Source organism: Eubalaena glacialis, chromosome 3 (assembly GCF_028564815.1).
Source record: "Eubalaena glacialis isolate mEubGla1 chromosome 3, mEubGla1.1.hap2.+ XY, whole genome shotgun sequence".
In the NCBI taxonomy this organism is placed as follows: Eukaryota; Metazoa; Chordata; class Mammalia; order Artiodactyla; family Balaenidae; genus Eubalaena; species Eubalaena glacialis.
The window spans coordinates 38883453-38896547 of record NC_083718.1 but is presented as its reverse complement, the minus strand read 5'-3'; the positions used below and the strand labels follow the sequence as shown (position 1 = coordinate 38896547).

The following is a 13095-nucleotide window of genomic DNA, read 5'->3' as shown; positions in this document are numbered from 1 at the left end:
ATTTTATTTATTTATTTTATTTATTTATTTTTGGCTGCATTGGGTCTTCCTTGCTGCGTGCGTGCTTTCTCCAGTTGCGGTGAGCGGGGGCTACTCTTCGTTGCGGTGCGTGGGCTTCTCATTGCGGTGGCTTCTCTTGTTGCGGAGCACGGGCTCTAGGCGCACGGGCTTCAGTAGTTGGGGCACGAGGACTCAGTAGTTGTGGCTTTTGGGCTCTAGAGCGCAGGCTCAGTAGTTGTGGCGCACGGGCTTCATTGCTCCCCAGAGTGTGGGAACTTCCTGGACCAGGGCTTGAACCCTTGTCCCCTGCATTGGCAGGCGGATTCTTAACCACTGCTCCACCAGGGAAGCCCAGGCTCCAACCGTTTTAAAAATGTGTTCCTTCCACCTTCATGGAGCAGGCGTAGGGGATGGGGAGGAGTGAGAACCCGATTGGCAGGGGTCCGGTCGCAACCCCGGAAGGGGACGGGGGAGGATCTAAGAGGTGGCACCAGGCCACAGTCGACCCCCAGTGACAGCTAACAGCTGCACTGCTGCCCCTTCCTGCCCCCCCAGGACCTGAGCTCAGGTCCTGGGGCGGCTGGAGAAACGCACTGTTTTTGGTGAGATGCTCTTACTTATTGTGTGGAGCTGCTCCGGCTGCCCCGGGGACCACACCCTTGCAGGGCCCTGTGCCCATCCTCCCTGCCCCCTGCCCAGGGCTCGGAGAACAGCAGTCTCTGTGGGGCAACCTGCTTCCAAGTCCTTCAGTGACCACGGAGGACTGGGAACGGGCTGGGCTGCCGGGGAGCCTGGGCATCCAACACCTGAGCTCAGCCCTGGGGGCTCACGTGAGGGCAGGGGCTAGGGGGTGCGGGCGGTGAGCGGAGGGGCCTCCAGCCGGTGTCAGCCTGGGCCCTGGACCCGGGGAAAGGCCTCACCCTCTCAGTCCTGACCTGCCGCTTGGGAACCCTGTGGCCCACCAGCCCAAGGCCTGTGGCGCCCGCCACGGACTGCCCGGCACATGGCTGGGGTGCCAACGCCACACCTGGATTTTGCACGGGGACCATCTGGGGGCTCGGTGCACGGGAAGACAAGCAGCCCCCAGGCCCTGACACGCCCCTTACATATCCATCGAGAGGTGCCTGATGGAAGGCCGGCTGTGCTCCTTTTCAAGCCCCAGGGAATTCACACGAACAGCCCTCCCGGCCACGGGGTGCCTGCCCACCGGCTCTGGGCCTGCGACCAGCCCAGAACACAGAAGGCACCGAAGTGGGTGCAGGGAGCTGAGCTGGGTCTGCAGAAGGGCAGACACCACAGCCTGGTCCACAACCGACTGGCCTAGGGCGGGTGAGAACGGGCGGGCAGGCTGAGGGGAGGACAGAGCGTGGCACAGCCTGCCCGCCTGGGCCACAGGGAGAAGGTTGGGGCACCGCCCGCGCCCTCGCTTTGCTGCCTGGCGTCCTTTGTGGGGGCGAAGGGCCGGAGGCAGGGCTCCCGAGGAGCTCAAAGGCCAGGGAAGGACACACGGGACGGTCCAGAACCACCCTACTGCTCCAATGGTGCAGCACCCTCTCTGAATTCCTACTGCCACCAAAACACATCCCTAAGGCCTTTGGGAAGAATCGCTAGGACCCAGGAAGGCGGCCCCTTGCTGTGGTCCAGACTTCAGCAGCTGCCGATGACCAGAGGGAGCCAGCCGGCCGGCCGTGAGCAGGAGGACAGGACACGGGGACAGCCAGGCTTCCCGCAGCTGTGCCCACCGCCAGAACCAGCTCCAGCCAATCATAGCCCCCGAGATGCCAAACAGTGACAGGCGAGAGGCTGGCAGGAAACTGACACCCCCTCACTGGAGAGCCTGCCCGGCTGGGGTGCGGGGCACCATTCCCGTCTGAACTCACCCCACAGCTCAGCCGTCTCCCAGTGACCCAGACGTGTCACCATGGCCTCAGGGCTGATCCCCGACCAAGGTCAGAACTCCCCCCAGTGTGACGGCCCCCATGCCACTCCTGTGGTGGAAGGGAGCGCAGGCAGAGACCAGGAGTAGAGGCTTTTTATTAATGGCTGCGTTTTCAAAGAACCGTTTTGTTACCAGGAAAGCTCCCCAGGAAGGGATTGCATTAGTGCAACAAGGGGGAGCCTTGATGCCAGGCTCTCCAGACACTTCCAGGTGGAGACTTTTGGCCTAGGCCGGCCGCCGGGGACTCAGGGGCTGGGAGGACACGCGGCCCGTCCCCCGCCCCGACGGGGCGCTAAGGCCCCCGGCCCGCCTGTGGGGGGCAAAACCCCGTGCCGGCAGCAGGCCGGCGGCTTGCAGCCCTCAACCTGCAGCCCTTTGCTCAGGAGGAAGGCGTCCTGCGTGGGGTCACAACCCAGGAAGAGCTTCACCATGCCCTTGGCATCCTCGGAGCCCCCTGGCCTCAGAATGCAGCTTCTGTAGTCCATGGCAACCTGAGGAGAGGGGGCGGGGCTGCAGGAGGGTGGAGCACCCCCTTCACTGAGGGTGTGGGTGTGGGTGTGGCCACCTCTGCTGTGACTCAACAAAGGGCAGGGGAGCAGGGGGTCCAGGGCAGGGCCCTCAGAGCCTGGCAGGCCCAGGCGGGCGGCACAATCATCTAGGCCCAGGCCAAGGACCTCCGTGTTGGTCTGCACGGCAGGCCGGCCTCTCACCTTGCCACTCAGGACGCCCTCCTGCTTGAAACGTGTGTGGAACGTGTCCGCGGAGTACACCTCGCTGCACAGGTAGCCATAGGACTGGGCGTCGTAGCTTCCTGCCAGGTGGCCGAAGGTCGCAGGCAGGTGGGTCACTGGGACACACGCGGAGAGGCTCCTGCCCGGCCCCCTGGCCGCTCCGTGCCCCTTCCCCAGAGCCCAGAGCTTGGGGCCTCAAAGCAGCCCTGTCTGAGTCCCCTGCCACTAGAGGGAGTATTGGCCCAACACTTCTAGTAAACGGGGACCTTGCGGGCAACTCAGTGGAGGGACACAAATCAATCTTTGCCGACTTTCTGCTGAAGCTCACGAGGGTTCACCCCTAAGCCTCTCACAAGGACAGCTGCCCGCGGCTCCGAGGGATGAGTCAGGGCTCGCCCTCCAGCACGGGGAGAGCGCGGGTTAAAGCGCTCACGAGGGAGTGAGCTGCGTCTCCGCACTGCACCGACACGCATGGGCAAACCTCGTCGACGCGTTCCGTCCGGGGTATGAAGCCTTCTCCTGCCTCTTCCAGGCTCTCCAGAAAGCACGTGCAGATACGCCCACCCCACCCTCAGACTCTGCGGGCCACAGCTGGAGGCACCAGCCCAGGAACCAAGGCAGGAAGAGGCCAGAGGTCAGCGGGCCTCAGCCAGAGCCCGTCAGTCGGTCCCCCTTCACACACCACCAGAGGATCCTCTTGACCTGGGCAGTAGCCGCCAACCGACCGCTAAGGTGGGCCCGGCGCGCGCTTGGCTACCTGGCGTGGCTGGGACCCCGAGGATCTCCTGGCAGAGGCGGGCATTGTCCTGGGCCGGGTCCGAGGGCGTCTGCGTGTGCAGGGCCTGGTCCACCTTGGCCAGGACGATCTGGCGCAGGTTGAAGAGGCCTGGAGGGCGGGAGGAAGGAGACAGGGGGCTGGCACTGTGTCCAGGCCGCGCTTTCCACCCGGGCGGTCCGGGAACCCCTTTCCTTTCCCTCGGCCCGGCTGCACCGGGGTTGCAGGGGTTGCACCAGGGTTGCAGGGTTGGCCAGCCGGGACTTGATGAGCTTGTCCAGCAGCTCCTGGGGGACGGCGCTGCCCGTGCCCCGCCGAGACTGGCAGCAGCGCCAGGGCTTCACAGGGCGCGGCGATCCCAGCCCCAGAGACTACCCTCTGGTTCTCATCACCGGCTGTCACCAGAGTCGCAGGCAACGTGCCTTTCTGTTCGCTTGTCTTTTTTCCGGCCCTCAGCCACGCAAAGGTGTGAAGCCCTGACACTCGCTGCCACGTGGATGCACCCTGAGAACATGATGCTCAGCGAGAGAAGTCAGACACAGAAGGACACACAGGGTGTGACCCCACTGAGGGGAAACGTCCAGAACAGGTAGATCCACAGAGTCAGAGTGGGTTCCTGGTTGTCAGGGGCAGGGGAGGGGAGGGAATGATAACTAAGGGCGTGAGGGACATTTTTGGGGTGAGGGAAATGTTCCAGAACAGGGCAGTAGTGACGGCTGCACAGCTCAGTAAAGTGTCCCCACGCGCTCCGGTTGCAGCCTGTGAGAGCATCGCTCTCAGGACGAAGGGCTGACCGCAGGAAGACTGAACGAGCACTGGGTCCTGGGCCCAGATGCTCAGCTGGGGACGCCCCCCATTGGGAAGTCACTGGGACTTGCTGAGCCTCCACCGAGACTGGCAGCAGCCCCAGGGCCTCACAGGGCGCGGTGCTCCCGGCCCCAGAGCCTACCCTCTGGTTCTCATCACCGCCTGTCACCAGACTTGCATGCAACGTTCCTTTCTTCTATTTTGTGTTTTTTAAAGGCAACTCTTGAATACATGTATTTAACATGCAGGGAACCAGTCCTGACTCCTTGATTTGGGACTTCCAGCCTCCAGAGTCTCGAGGACATCCACTTCCGTTGTTTACGCGCCCAGTGCGTGGGGTTTGATGATGGAAACTGACACCGAGGGCGTCGCCACGTGCGGGGTGACATCAGCGGAAGAATCCCATGGCGAGGGCCTGCCTGAGGACCACGGGAGAGCCCGGGCCCTCCCCGCCCCCTGCCTGCAGCCCCTCGCCCGCAACTTCCTGGGAGCAGAGCTGGTGCATCGCTTGCCAGAACTCATGGCAGTAGGTCTCCAGCTCATCATGCTGCAACAGGGAGGGCGGGTTGGGCGTAGGCTTGGTGAAGTTGGCCAACATGGCCTTGATGGCGATCTGGCGCCTCCCATCCTGCTGCAGGCAGCCCGGCTGCAGGCCAAAGCAGGCCATGTGCCCGGACTTCCTTTCCCTGGGGAGGGACGCGGGTGAGGCCCCGCTTCCACAGAGGAGCCCCGGCCCACGGCCGACAGGTTCCCCCACGCATGCACCGAGGGTAGAGGTCCAGGTAGAACTTGCTGATGGATGACCTTGCCCGAGGCCGCGTCCCGGACCGTGTAGAGCCTCACATCTTCTTCTTCGTGACACATGTTGGCGCCTTCCTCCAGGTCGAAGGTCAGCCCCAGCAGCTCCTGGGAGATGCCCAGCCGCCCGCGCGTGACCACCTGCATGGGGAAGGACTCATTGAGCAGGTACTGGTCCTCGTGGTAGCGCGTCTCCTCCCCCTGGTTCATGTAGTAGCGCAGGTCCTAGACGTTGATGGGCCTGTCAAAGTGCAGGCCCCGCCTCTGGCACTCAGCCTTCTTTAGCTCCAGGATCACGGCCGCTCCTGCTTCCCGACGGGCTTCAGCTTCTGGGCCAGCTCATCTGCGGGCGGAGGAGAGAGGCTCAGCTATGTCCCTGTGGCAGCCCCCCAGCCGCCCGCCACCCCACGCCCCTCGAGGCAGAATGAAGGGTTGGGGAAGGCGACCCCCAAGGGCTGACACAGTGGGGTCTCAGGCAGCACCACGTCCAGTCAAGGTCCGCCTGACCCCCGTCCCCACTGGGACTCGGGGAGGCGGGGTTACCTAGGAAAGTGGCCACCACCTGGCTGGTCTTGGCCATGTTCATCTCCAGCACGGAGTCGGCACGCGTGCTGAACCCCAGCAGGCGGGACTTCTGAGCCTGCAGCCTTACCAGCTCCCCGAGGATCGCGCAGTTCTCCTGGAACCCAGAGACGGCCAGCGCTGGGGACCGTGGGCCACGCCCTCCCCACAGGCCCCGGGCCAGGTCTCTGTAGGCGGGCAGGGCTCTCAGGCCACTGGCGGGCACAGCCAATCCCCCTCCCTCCTCCTCCTGGCCCGGATTTCTAGACACTTTGGCGCTGTCCTAACACGTGGTCTTTATGAACACAGGTCCTTTTGGAACCAGAAACGGCGTGAACCGTGATGAGCTCTAAGGCCAAGGGCAGGAAGAAATGCGACCAGCCTCTCCAGGAGCCACCCAGGGGCCTCCCCGGGCTCAACAATACAAACTCGGCTGCCGTGCAGACAGCAGCTCATCCCCACGGCGCCCGAACACCCAGCCGCTGGACAGCGAGAGGCCTGTTGCTGCAGGTGGCCCGTGGCTGGCTAGTGAGGCCCGGCCCCAGGCGTACGCCACCTTCTCTGGGGCCACCTCTCCGGGTCTGCGGTGGGGTTCTCCTGGGAGCCCCCAGTCACCACAGGACCAACATGGCCTGTCTGCAGCCCAAGAAGGTGGGGACACAGGACTGTCCCCCGTGCCCCCCGCATCACCCGCGAGGCCGAGCAAGCACCAGTGGTGTCTGCGGGGAAGATGAAGGGCTCATGCACGCCCCCATCTACTGAAGATGCTAAACGGGAGAAGCACAGACTGCAGCCACACGCGGTATGGACCAAACGCAAGTGTCCTTGCAGGAACCGATGTCTGAATGTCAAGGCTGTACCTGGGCCACAGTGAGAAGGCCCAGACCCCACGCAAGGCACAGAGAGGGGATGGGGGGAACATCTGCGAATCTGAGCTCATTGGGCATCACCCCAGAGGGAGAGGGAGAGAGCCAGAAGGAGATACAGAGAGAGAGGGAGAGAGAGGGAGGTACAGATGTCTCTCCCTTCCCTGGGGGTTCTCTAGTGCAGCCAAGGCTGAAAACCACTGCATTTCAGGAGATGGGTCCTTGTGGAAAAGCTAAATAGTAGCTCATGGCATTATCGACACATATTAAAAAGGCCCCAAATCTTGGGGAGTCAGGGAGGGGAGCTGGCAGCTGCCTCGTAAACGAGGAGAGATTGGGCGTCAGAAGAGGTGCCTGTGCAGCCCGCTGCCACCGCCCAGGGCCCGGCAGACTTCATCTCCCAGCTGTGGTCCCGGGCTGGAAGGCAGCGGGGAGGTCAGGCCGTCCAAGCATCAACGTTGACTTCAGGGCTGATCTAAAAGGCGCCTGGTGTTTGTTGAAGCAGAAAAAAGAGAAAGCAGTGGGCAGAGGATGGGATGGGGAGGGAGCCCCCATCAGCCCTTCTCCCTGTCTCCCTCTCTGTCTCCCTCTCTCCCTCCCTCTACCTCACTGTCTCTCACTCTCCCTCCATCTCTCCCTCTGCCTCTCTCCCTCCCTCTCTCCCTGTCCCTCTTGCCCTGTCCTGTCCCTCTCTCCCTCCCTCCATCCCTGTCTCTCTTTCCCTGTCCCTCTCTCCCTCTCTCTCTTTCCCTCTCCCTCTATCCGTCCCCCCTCCCTCTCCCCGTTTCCCTCTCCCTCTCTGCCTCCCTCTTTCCCTGTCCCTGTTTCCCTGCTCCGCTCTCCCTCTCCCTCTTTCCCTCTCTCTCTCTCCCTGTCCCCCTTTCCCTGTCCCTGTTTCCCTGTTCCGCTCTTCCTCTTCCTCTACCTCTTTCTCTCTCCCTCTCTCCCTCCCTCTCTCCCTCTCTCCCTCTCGTGCTCCCTCTCCCTCTCCCTCCACCTCCTTCCCTCTCCGGAGAGGGAAGGAGGTGGAGGGAGAGGGACAGAGAGCAGGAGAGGGAGGGGGGAGAGGGAGAGAGAGGGGGGAGAGGGAGAGAGGAATAGAGGGAGGGAGGGAAAGACAAAGACGTCTCTCCCTCCCTCCTTCTATTCCTCTCTCCCTCTCCCTCGCTCCCTCTCCTCCCTCTCCCTCTCCCTCCAACTTTCCCTCTCCCTCCGTCTCTCCATCTCCCTCACTCCCTCCCAGAGATGGAGAGACGGAGGAAGAGGCAGAGACAAGGGAGAGGGAGAGAGGGAGAGGGAGAGAGAGGGGGGAGAGAGGGAGAGAGGGAGAGAGAGAGAGGTCTCTTCCTCCCTCCCTCTCCCTCTCTCCTCCTTCTCTCCCTCTCCCCCTCTTCCCTCTCCCTCTCCCTCTCTCCCCCCTCCCTCTCCCTCTCTCCCTCTCCCTTGTCTCTGCCTCTCCCTCCGTCTCGTCTCTCCCTCTCTGGGAGGGAGTGAGGGAGATGGAGAGACAGAGGGAGAGGGAGAGTTAGAGGGAGAGGGAGAGGGAGAGGGAGGAGAGGCAGGGAGGGAGAGGGAGGGAGGGAGAGGGAGAGAGGGATAGAGGGAGGGAGGGAGGGAGAGATGTCTTTCCCTCCCTCCCTCCTTCTATCCCTCTCTCCCTCTCCCCCCCTTTCTCTCCCTCTCCCCCTCCCTCTCCTGCTCTCTCTCCCTCTCCCTCCACCTCCTTCCCTCTCCAGAGAGGGAAGGAGGTGGAGGGAGAGGGAGAGGGAGGGAGAGGGAAAGAGGTAGAGGCACAGCGGAACAGGGAAACAAGGACAGGGAAACAGGCACAGGGAGAGAGGGAGGGAGAGAGGGGGAGGGAGAGAAGGAGAGGGAGCGAGGAGAGGGAAGAGGGAGAGGAAAGAGGGAGAGGAAAGAGGGAGAGGAAAGAGGCAGAGGAAAGAGACAGAGGAAAGAGGCAGAGGAGAGAGGGAGAGGGAGAGAGGGAGAGGGAAGAGGGAGAGGAAGAGGGAAGAGGGAGAGGGAAGAGGGAGAGAAGGAGAGGGAGAGAGGGAGAGGAAAGAGAGAGAGGGAGAGGGAGGGAGAGGGAGAGAGGGAGGGAGAGAGGAAGAGACAGATGGAGAGAGAGCGAGGGAGAGAGAGAGGGAGAGGGAAAGAGGTAGAGGGAGAGCGGAACAGGGAAAGAGGGACAGGGAGAGAGGGAGGCAGAGAGGGAGGAGAGGAAGCAGGGAGAAAAGAGAGAAAGAACACACCATCTACATTTCTGTCACATGACACCGGGGATCCTTACACAACCAGGAGAAAAGAACACAGGGAGGCTCTTTCTCAGCTGGAACTGGAACTGCAGACGGGGCCAAACACCACCAGGCTGGCCACACATGTCCAGCCGCCGCTCCAGCCCCGTCAGCCGTGAGTCCGGTCACCAGGGCTCTGAGTGTCTGCTCCAGGGAGCTGGGGTTCACCCTCTCACCCGGGAGGCCGGGCCAAGACAGCAGGGCCCCGGGCTGGACACATAGGGGGAAAAGCATCCCCACAGGACAGCTTGTGCGAGCAGATTCAGCTGCCAGATTCTAGAGGCCCGGGACCACCCTGTGGCCCGTGAAACCCAGGAGCCACGAGGGTCTTGCATCGTGATTCCTGTCCATTGGACTGTAAAGTTTATGTAGGGAATCTTGGAAACAGTGGTAACAAGGCTGAATTGGAACGAGCTTTAGGCTATTATGGAACACTCTGAAGTGTGTGGGTTGCTAAAAACCCTCCCGGCTTCGCTCTTGTTGAATGTGAAGATCCCCGAGATGCAGCCGATGCTGTCCGAGAACTAGTTGGGAGAACACCATGTGGCTGCCGAGTAAGAGTGGACCTGTCGAATGGGGAAAAGAGAAGTCGAAATCGTGACCGCCTCCTTCTTGGGGTCGTCGCCCTCGAGATGATTATCGGAGGAGGAGTCCTCCACCTCCCACACATCTCCAAGATGGAGAGCCTTCTCCGTCAGCCAGAGCAGGTCCCTTTCTAGATATAGGAGAAGAGAGAGATCACTGTCCCAGGAGAGAAATCACAAGCCGTCCCAATCTTTCTCTAGGTCTCCTAGCCGATCTAGGTCAAATGAAAGGAAATAGAAGACCACTTTGCAAGAGGAGTGGTGTACAGGCAATAACTTCATTTGGCAGGAGTATGTACAGAAAATTCAAGTTTTGTTTGAGACTTCCGAAGCTTGGTGCACTTTTTAAATGTTTTAGTTGTTCACATTTGTTTGTCTCTTGGGACAGTGACACATAAAGGTGTCATTCTCTATGGTTTGAAATGGGTCCTATGAGGCATGTAATATGAAGAATTGTTACCTTACAATGTTCTCTTAAGCAAAATTGAATTTGCTTTGAAGTTTTGGTCTTGCCTAGACTGATAATAAAACTCTAACTCCTGCCCACCTAAAGTGTGATGTTTACTATTATGGAAACAACACTGGCAAACATTGAAAAGACTTTCTGTAGCTGGGATATGGTATGCAGCTGTAGTTAAGCAAGCAGTCTTTAAAAGGTGCTGTGAACACAAGCCAGCAGGTAAAAATGAAAACCGCACCCTTACCCTAGATTAGAGGTTTAAAAATTCCACTAGTCTTCACACCGGACAAGAGGTTGTCCAGGGAGTTTAGAATCTAAGAAGTTTCAAGGAAGTTAGTTTACCTTTGAGTTAGGTCATAAGTCCCCTCTGTGATTGCTGTACATGAATACATAGCTCTTTGTAATATTTTTTGGAAATTTGAGATTATCAAGATAACAATGTTCTGCCAGATTAAGAGTATATTGTAGAGCTGAACTTGGAGTTACTGTGCAATTTTTCTTTTCATGCTGTCATTTGTAATATGTTTTGTGAGAATCCTTGGGATTAAAGTTTTGGTTGCAAAAGAAAAAAAGAAAAGAAAAGAATCCGCCTGCCAATGCAGGGGACACAGGTTCAAGTCCTGGTCCGGGAAGATCCCAGGTGCCGCAGATCAACTAAGCCCGTGGGCCACAACTACTGAGCCTGCGCTCTAGATCCTGGGAGCCAGAACTACTGAGCCCCCGTGCCACAACTACAGAAGCCCGCACGCAACGAAGACCCAACGCAGCAAAAAAAAAAAAAAGACGATACTGGCCAGGTGATCAAGGGTAAAATCGTTTGCCATAAGTCCCGTTGATGGTGTGTATCCTTGATGTGACCTGAGGAGAATGGCATTTTTATCTCTGTCTGGATCTTCCACCCCAAACCCCATAACTCCAGACCAACCATAAGAAAACATCAGAAAACAAACAGACAAACAAATTGAGGGACAAAATACCTGACCAGTCCTCCTCAAAACTTTCAAGGTATCAAAACCCAGGGACGTCTGAGAAATGTCACAGCCCAGAGGAGACTGGGACAGAAAAAGGATGTTAGGGGAAAACTAGGGAAATTCTAATAAAGTGTGGACTTTAGTTAATAACAATGTATCCATCTTGGTTCCTTAGTTGGATAAACATGTCGTACTAAGGTACTAACGAGTTGGAAATAGGGGTACTGGGTCAGGGTCCAGGGCACTCTGTACACTCTGTACAGATCTTTGCAACTTGTTTGTAACTCTAAGCTATTCTAAAATTAAGCGAGTACTGAACAGAGATAAGAATGTTATTTCCCTGATTTAAACATGCCTGAGTTTCTTTTCATGGTCACATTTTTGCTATCTGGATGTGTCTTGGAATCAGTAGCAAAGGGGGGTTGCCAGCCCCTGGGAAGATGTGGGTGGTTTGCAGGTGGCTTGCTCTGGAGCTGAAGACCACGGTGGGAAGTCTGCAGCCTCGGGCTGCACTTAGAACCATGGGAGGGGATGGGCCAGCTCAGTTAGGGATGGAACCTATAAATAAAACTTTTTTCTTTTCCATTATGGCTTATCACAGGATATTGAATATAGTTCCCTGTGCCAGACAGTAGGACGTTGTAGTTTATCCATCCTATATTTAATAGTTTGCATCTGCTAACCCCAAACTCCCAGTCCAACCCTCCCTCAATGTTTCTCCCCCTTGGCAACCACAAGTCTGTTCTCTATGTCTGTGAGTCTGTTTTTGTTTCGTAGACGAGTTCATTTGTGTCGTATTTTAGATTTCACATATAAGTGAGATCATATGATATTTGTCTTTCTCTTCTGACTTACTTCACTTAGTATGATAATCTCTAGGTCCATCCACGTTGCTGCAAATAGCATTATTTCATTCTTTTTATGGCTGAATAATATTCCATTGTATATATGTACCACATCTTCTTTATCCATTCATCCATCAGTGGACATTTAGGTAGCTTCCATGTCTTGGCTATTGTAAATAGTGCTGCAATGAACATTGGGGTGCATGTATCCTTTCTTTCTTTCTTTCTTTCTTTCTTTCTTTCTTTCTTTCTTTCTTTCTTTCTTTCTTTCTTTCTTTCTTCCTTTCTTCCATTCTTTCTTTCTCTCTCTCCCTCTTTCTTTCTCTCTCTCTTTCTCTCTTTCTTTCTTTTTTCTTTCTTTCTTCTTTTATTGTCACACGGCATGTGAGATCTTAGTTCCCTGACCAGAGATGGAACCCATGCCCCCTGCACTGGAAGCGCGGAGTCTTAACCACTGGACCACCAGGGAAGTCCCAGGGGTGTATGTATAGTTTTGAATTAGAGTTTTCTCCGGATCTATGCCCAGGAGTGGAATTGCGGGACCCTATGGCAGCTGTATCTGTTCCTGCACGTCTCACATCAACCACCTGCACTCCAGTCCTTGCTCTCAACGTCATCTTCGGGGAACCCAACCTGCAACAGGGACCTTGACAAGAAGAAATGGCTCAGGGAAAAGCTACCTGCACAGGGAGGAGATAGAGGCCATCGCCCCTGGGGTGCGGCGGGGAGAGTGGGCACAGAGATTTGTCATTTCACCCCCGATACTCATCTCAGCCCTCCTGGCTGCCCCACTCTAGGTCACCTCGGGATACAGAGGTGACCCGGTTAGAGTCCCTGCCTGTGCAGGAATCTGGGGGCACCAGTGGGTCTGAATAATATTAGTGCAGGGTCTTCCCCGCGGCACTGGGGTTATTCGGGGCGGGTCATCCTCTGCTGAGGGCCCCTCCTGGGCACTGTGTGGGGTTTAGCAGCATCCCTGGCCGCACCCATTTGATTCCAGGGGCCCCTCCCCCCCCCAGTTGTGACAACCACAGATTTTCCCCACACATCACGGAAGAACTGGGTGAGGCGGGGGCAGGATGGCCCTGGGCGAGGACAGCTGTGTTGAAGCAACCAGCCTGGCCCAGGGCAAGGTCTGCCCCGATCTGGTCAGCGCCTGCATTTAGAACTGCCCCTTTCCTCTCCCACCTCCCCTGCCCTGCAGTGGTCTCCGAGACATCATCCCCATGTAATAAATCACACCTTCTCAGTTTACTGTTTGCTGCCCTCGCTAGAACGTGAGCTCTTTGAGGACAGGGATGCTGTTATGTCCCCAGCACCTAGAAGAGTGTCTGCTGTGTAGTAGATGCTTCATAAATACTTGCTGAATAAAGGAGTTGAATAAAGGGATGAGTGGATGAATGAATGAAGGTTACAATGGAAGGAGGGGGGAGATTCCCTTTCTGGCTCTCGGGGGTTGGGAGA

General features: G+C 57.7%; 1 protein-coding gene across 1 annotated transcript; it reads right to left on the bottom strand.

Moving 5' to 3' along the window:
• Nucleotides 1-2184: 2184 nt before the first annotated feature.
• LOC133086964 (thimet oligopeptidase-like) lies at nt 2185-12248 on the bottom strand. Its single transcript, XM_061183728.1, is given in 15 exon segments — nt 2185-2430; nt 2650-2786; nt 3428-3561; nt 3695-3765; nt 3864-3878; nt 4256-4285; nt 4683-4938; nt 5018-5052; nt 5054-5349; nt 5352-5393; nt 5594-5889; nt 6037-6330; nt 6832-6894; nt 8842-8981; nt 12210-12248. Coding segments are annotated over 15 exon segments (2094 nt in total).
• Between the last annotated feature and the right edge of the window lie 847 nt (nt 12249-13095).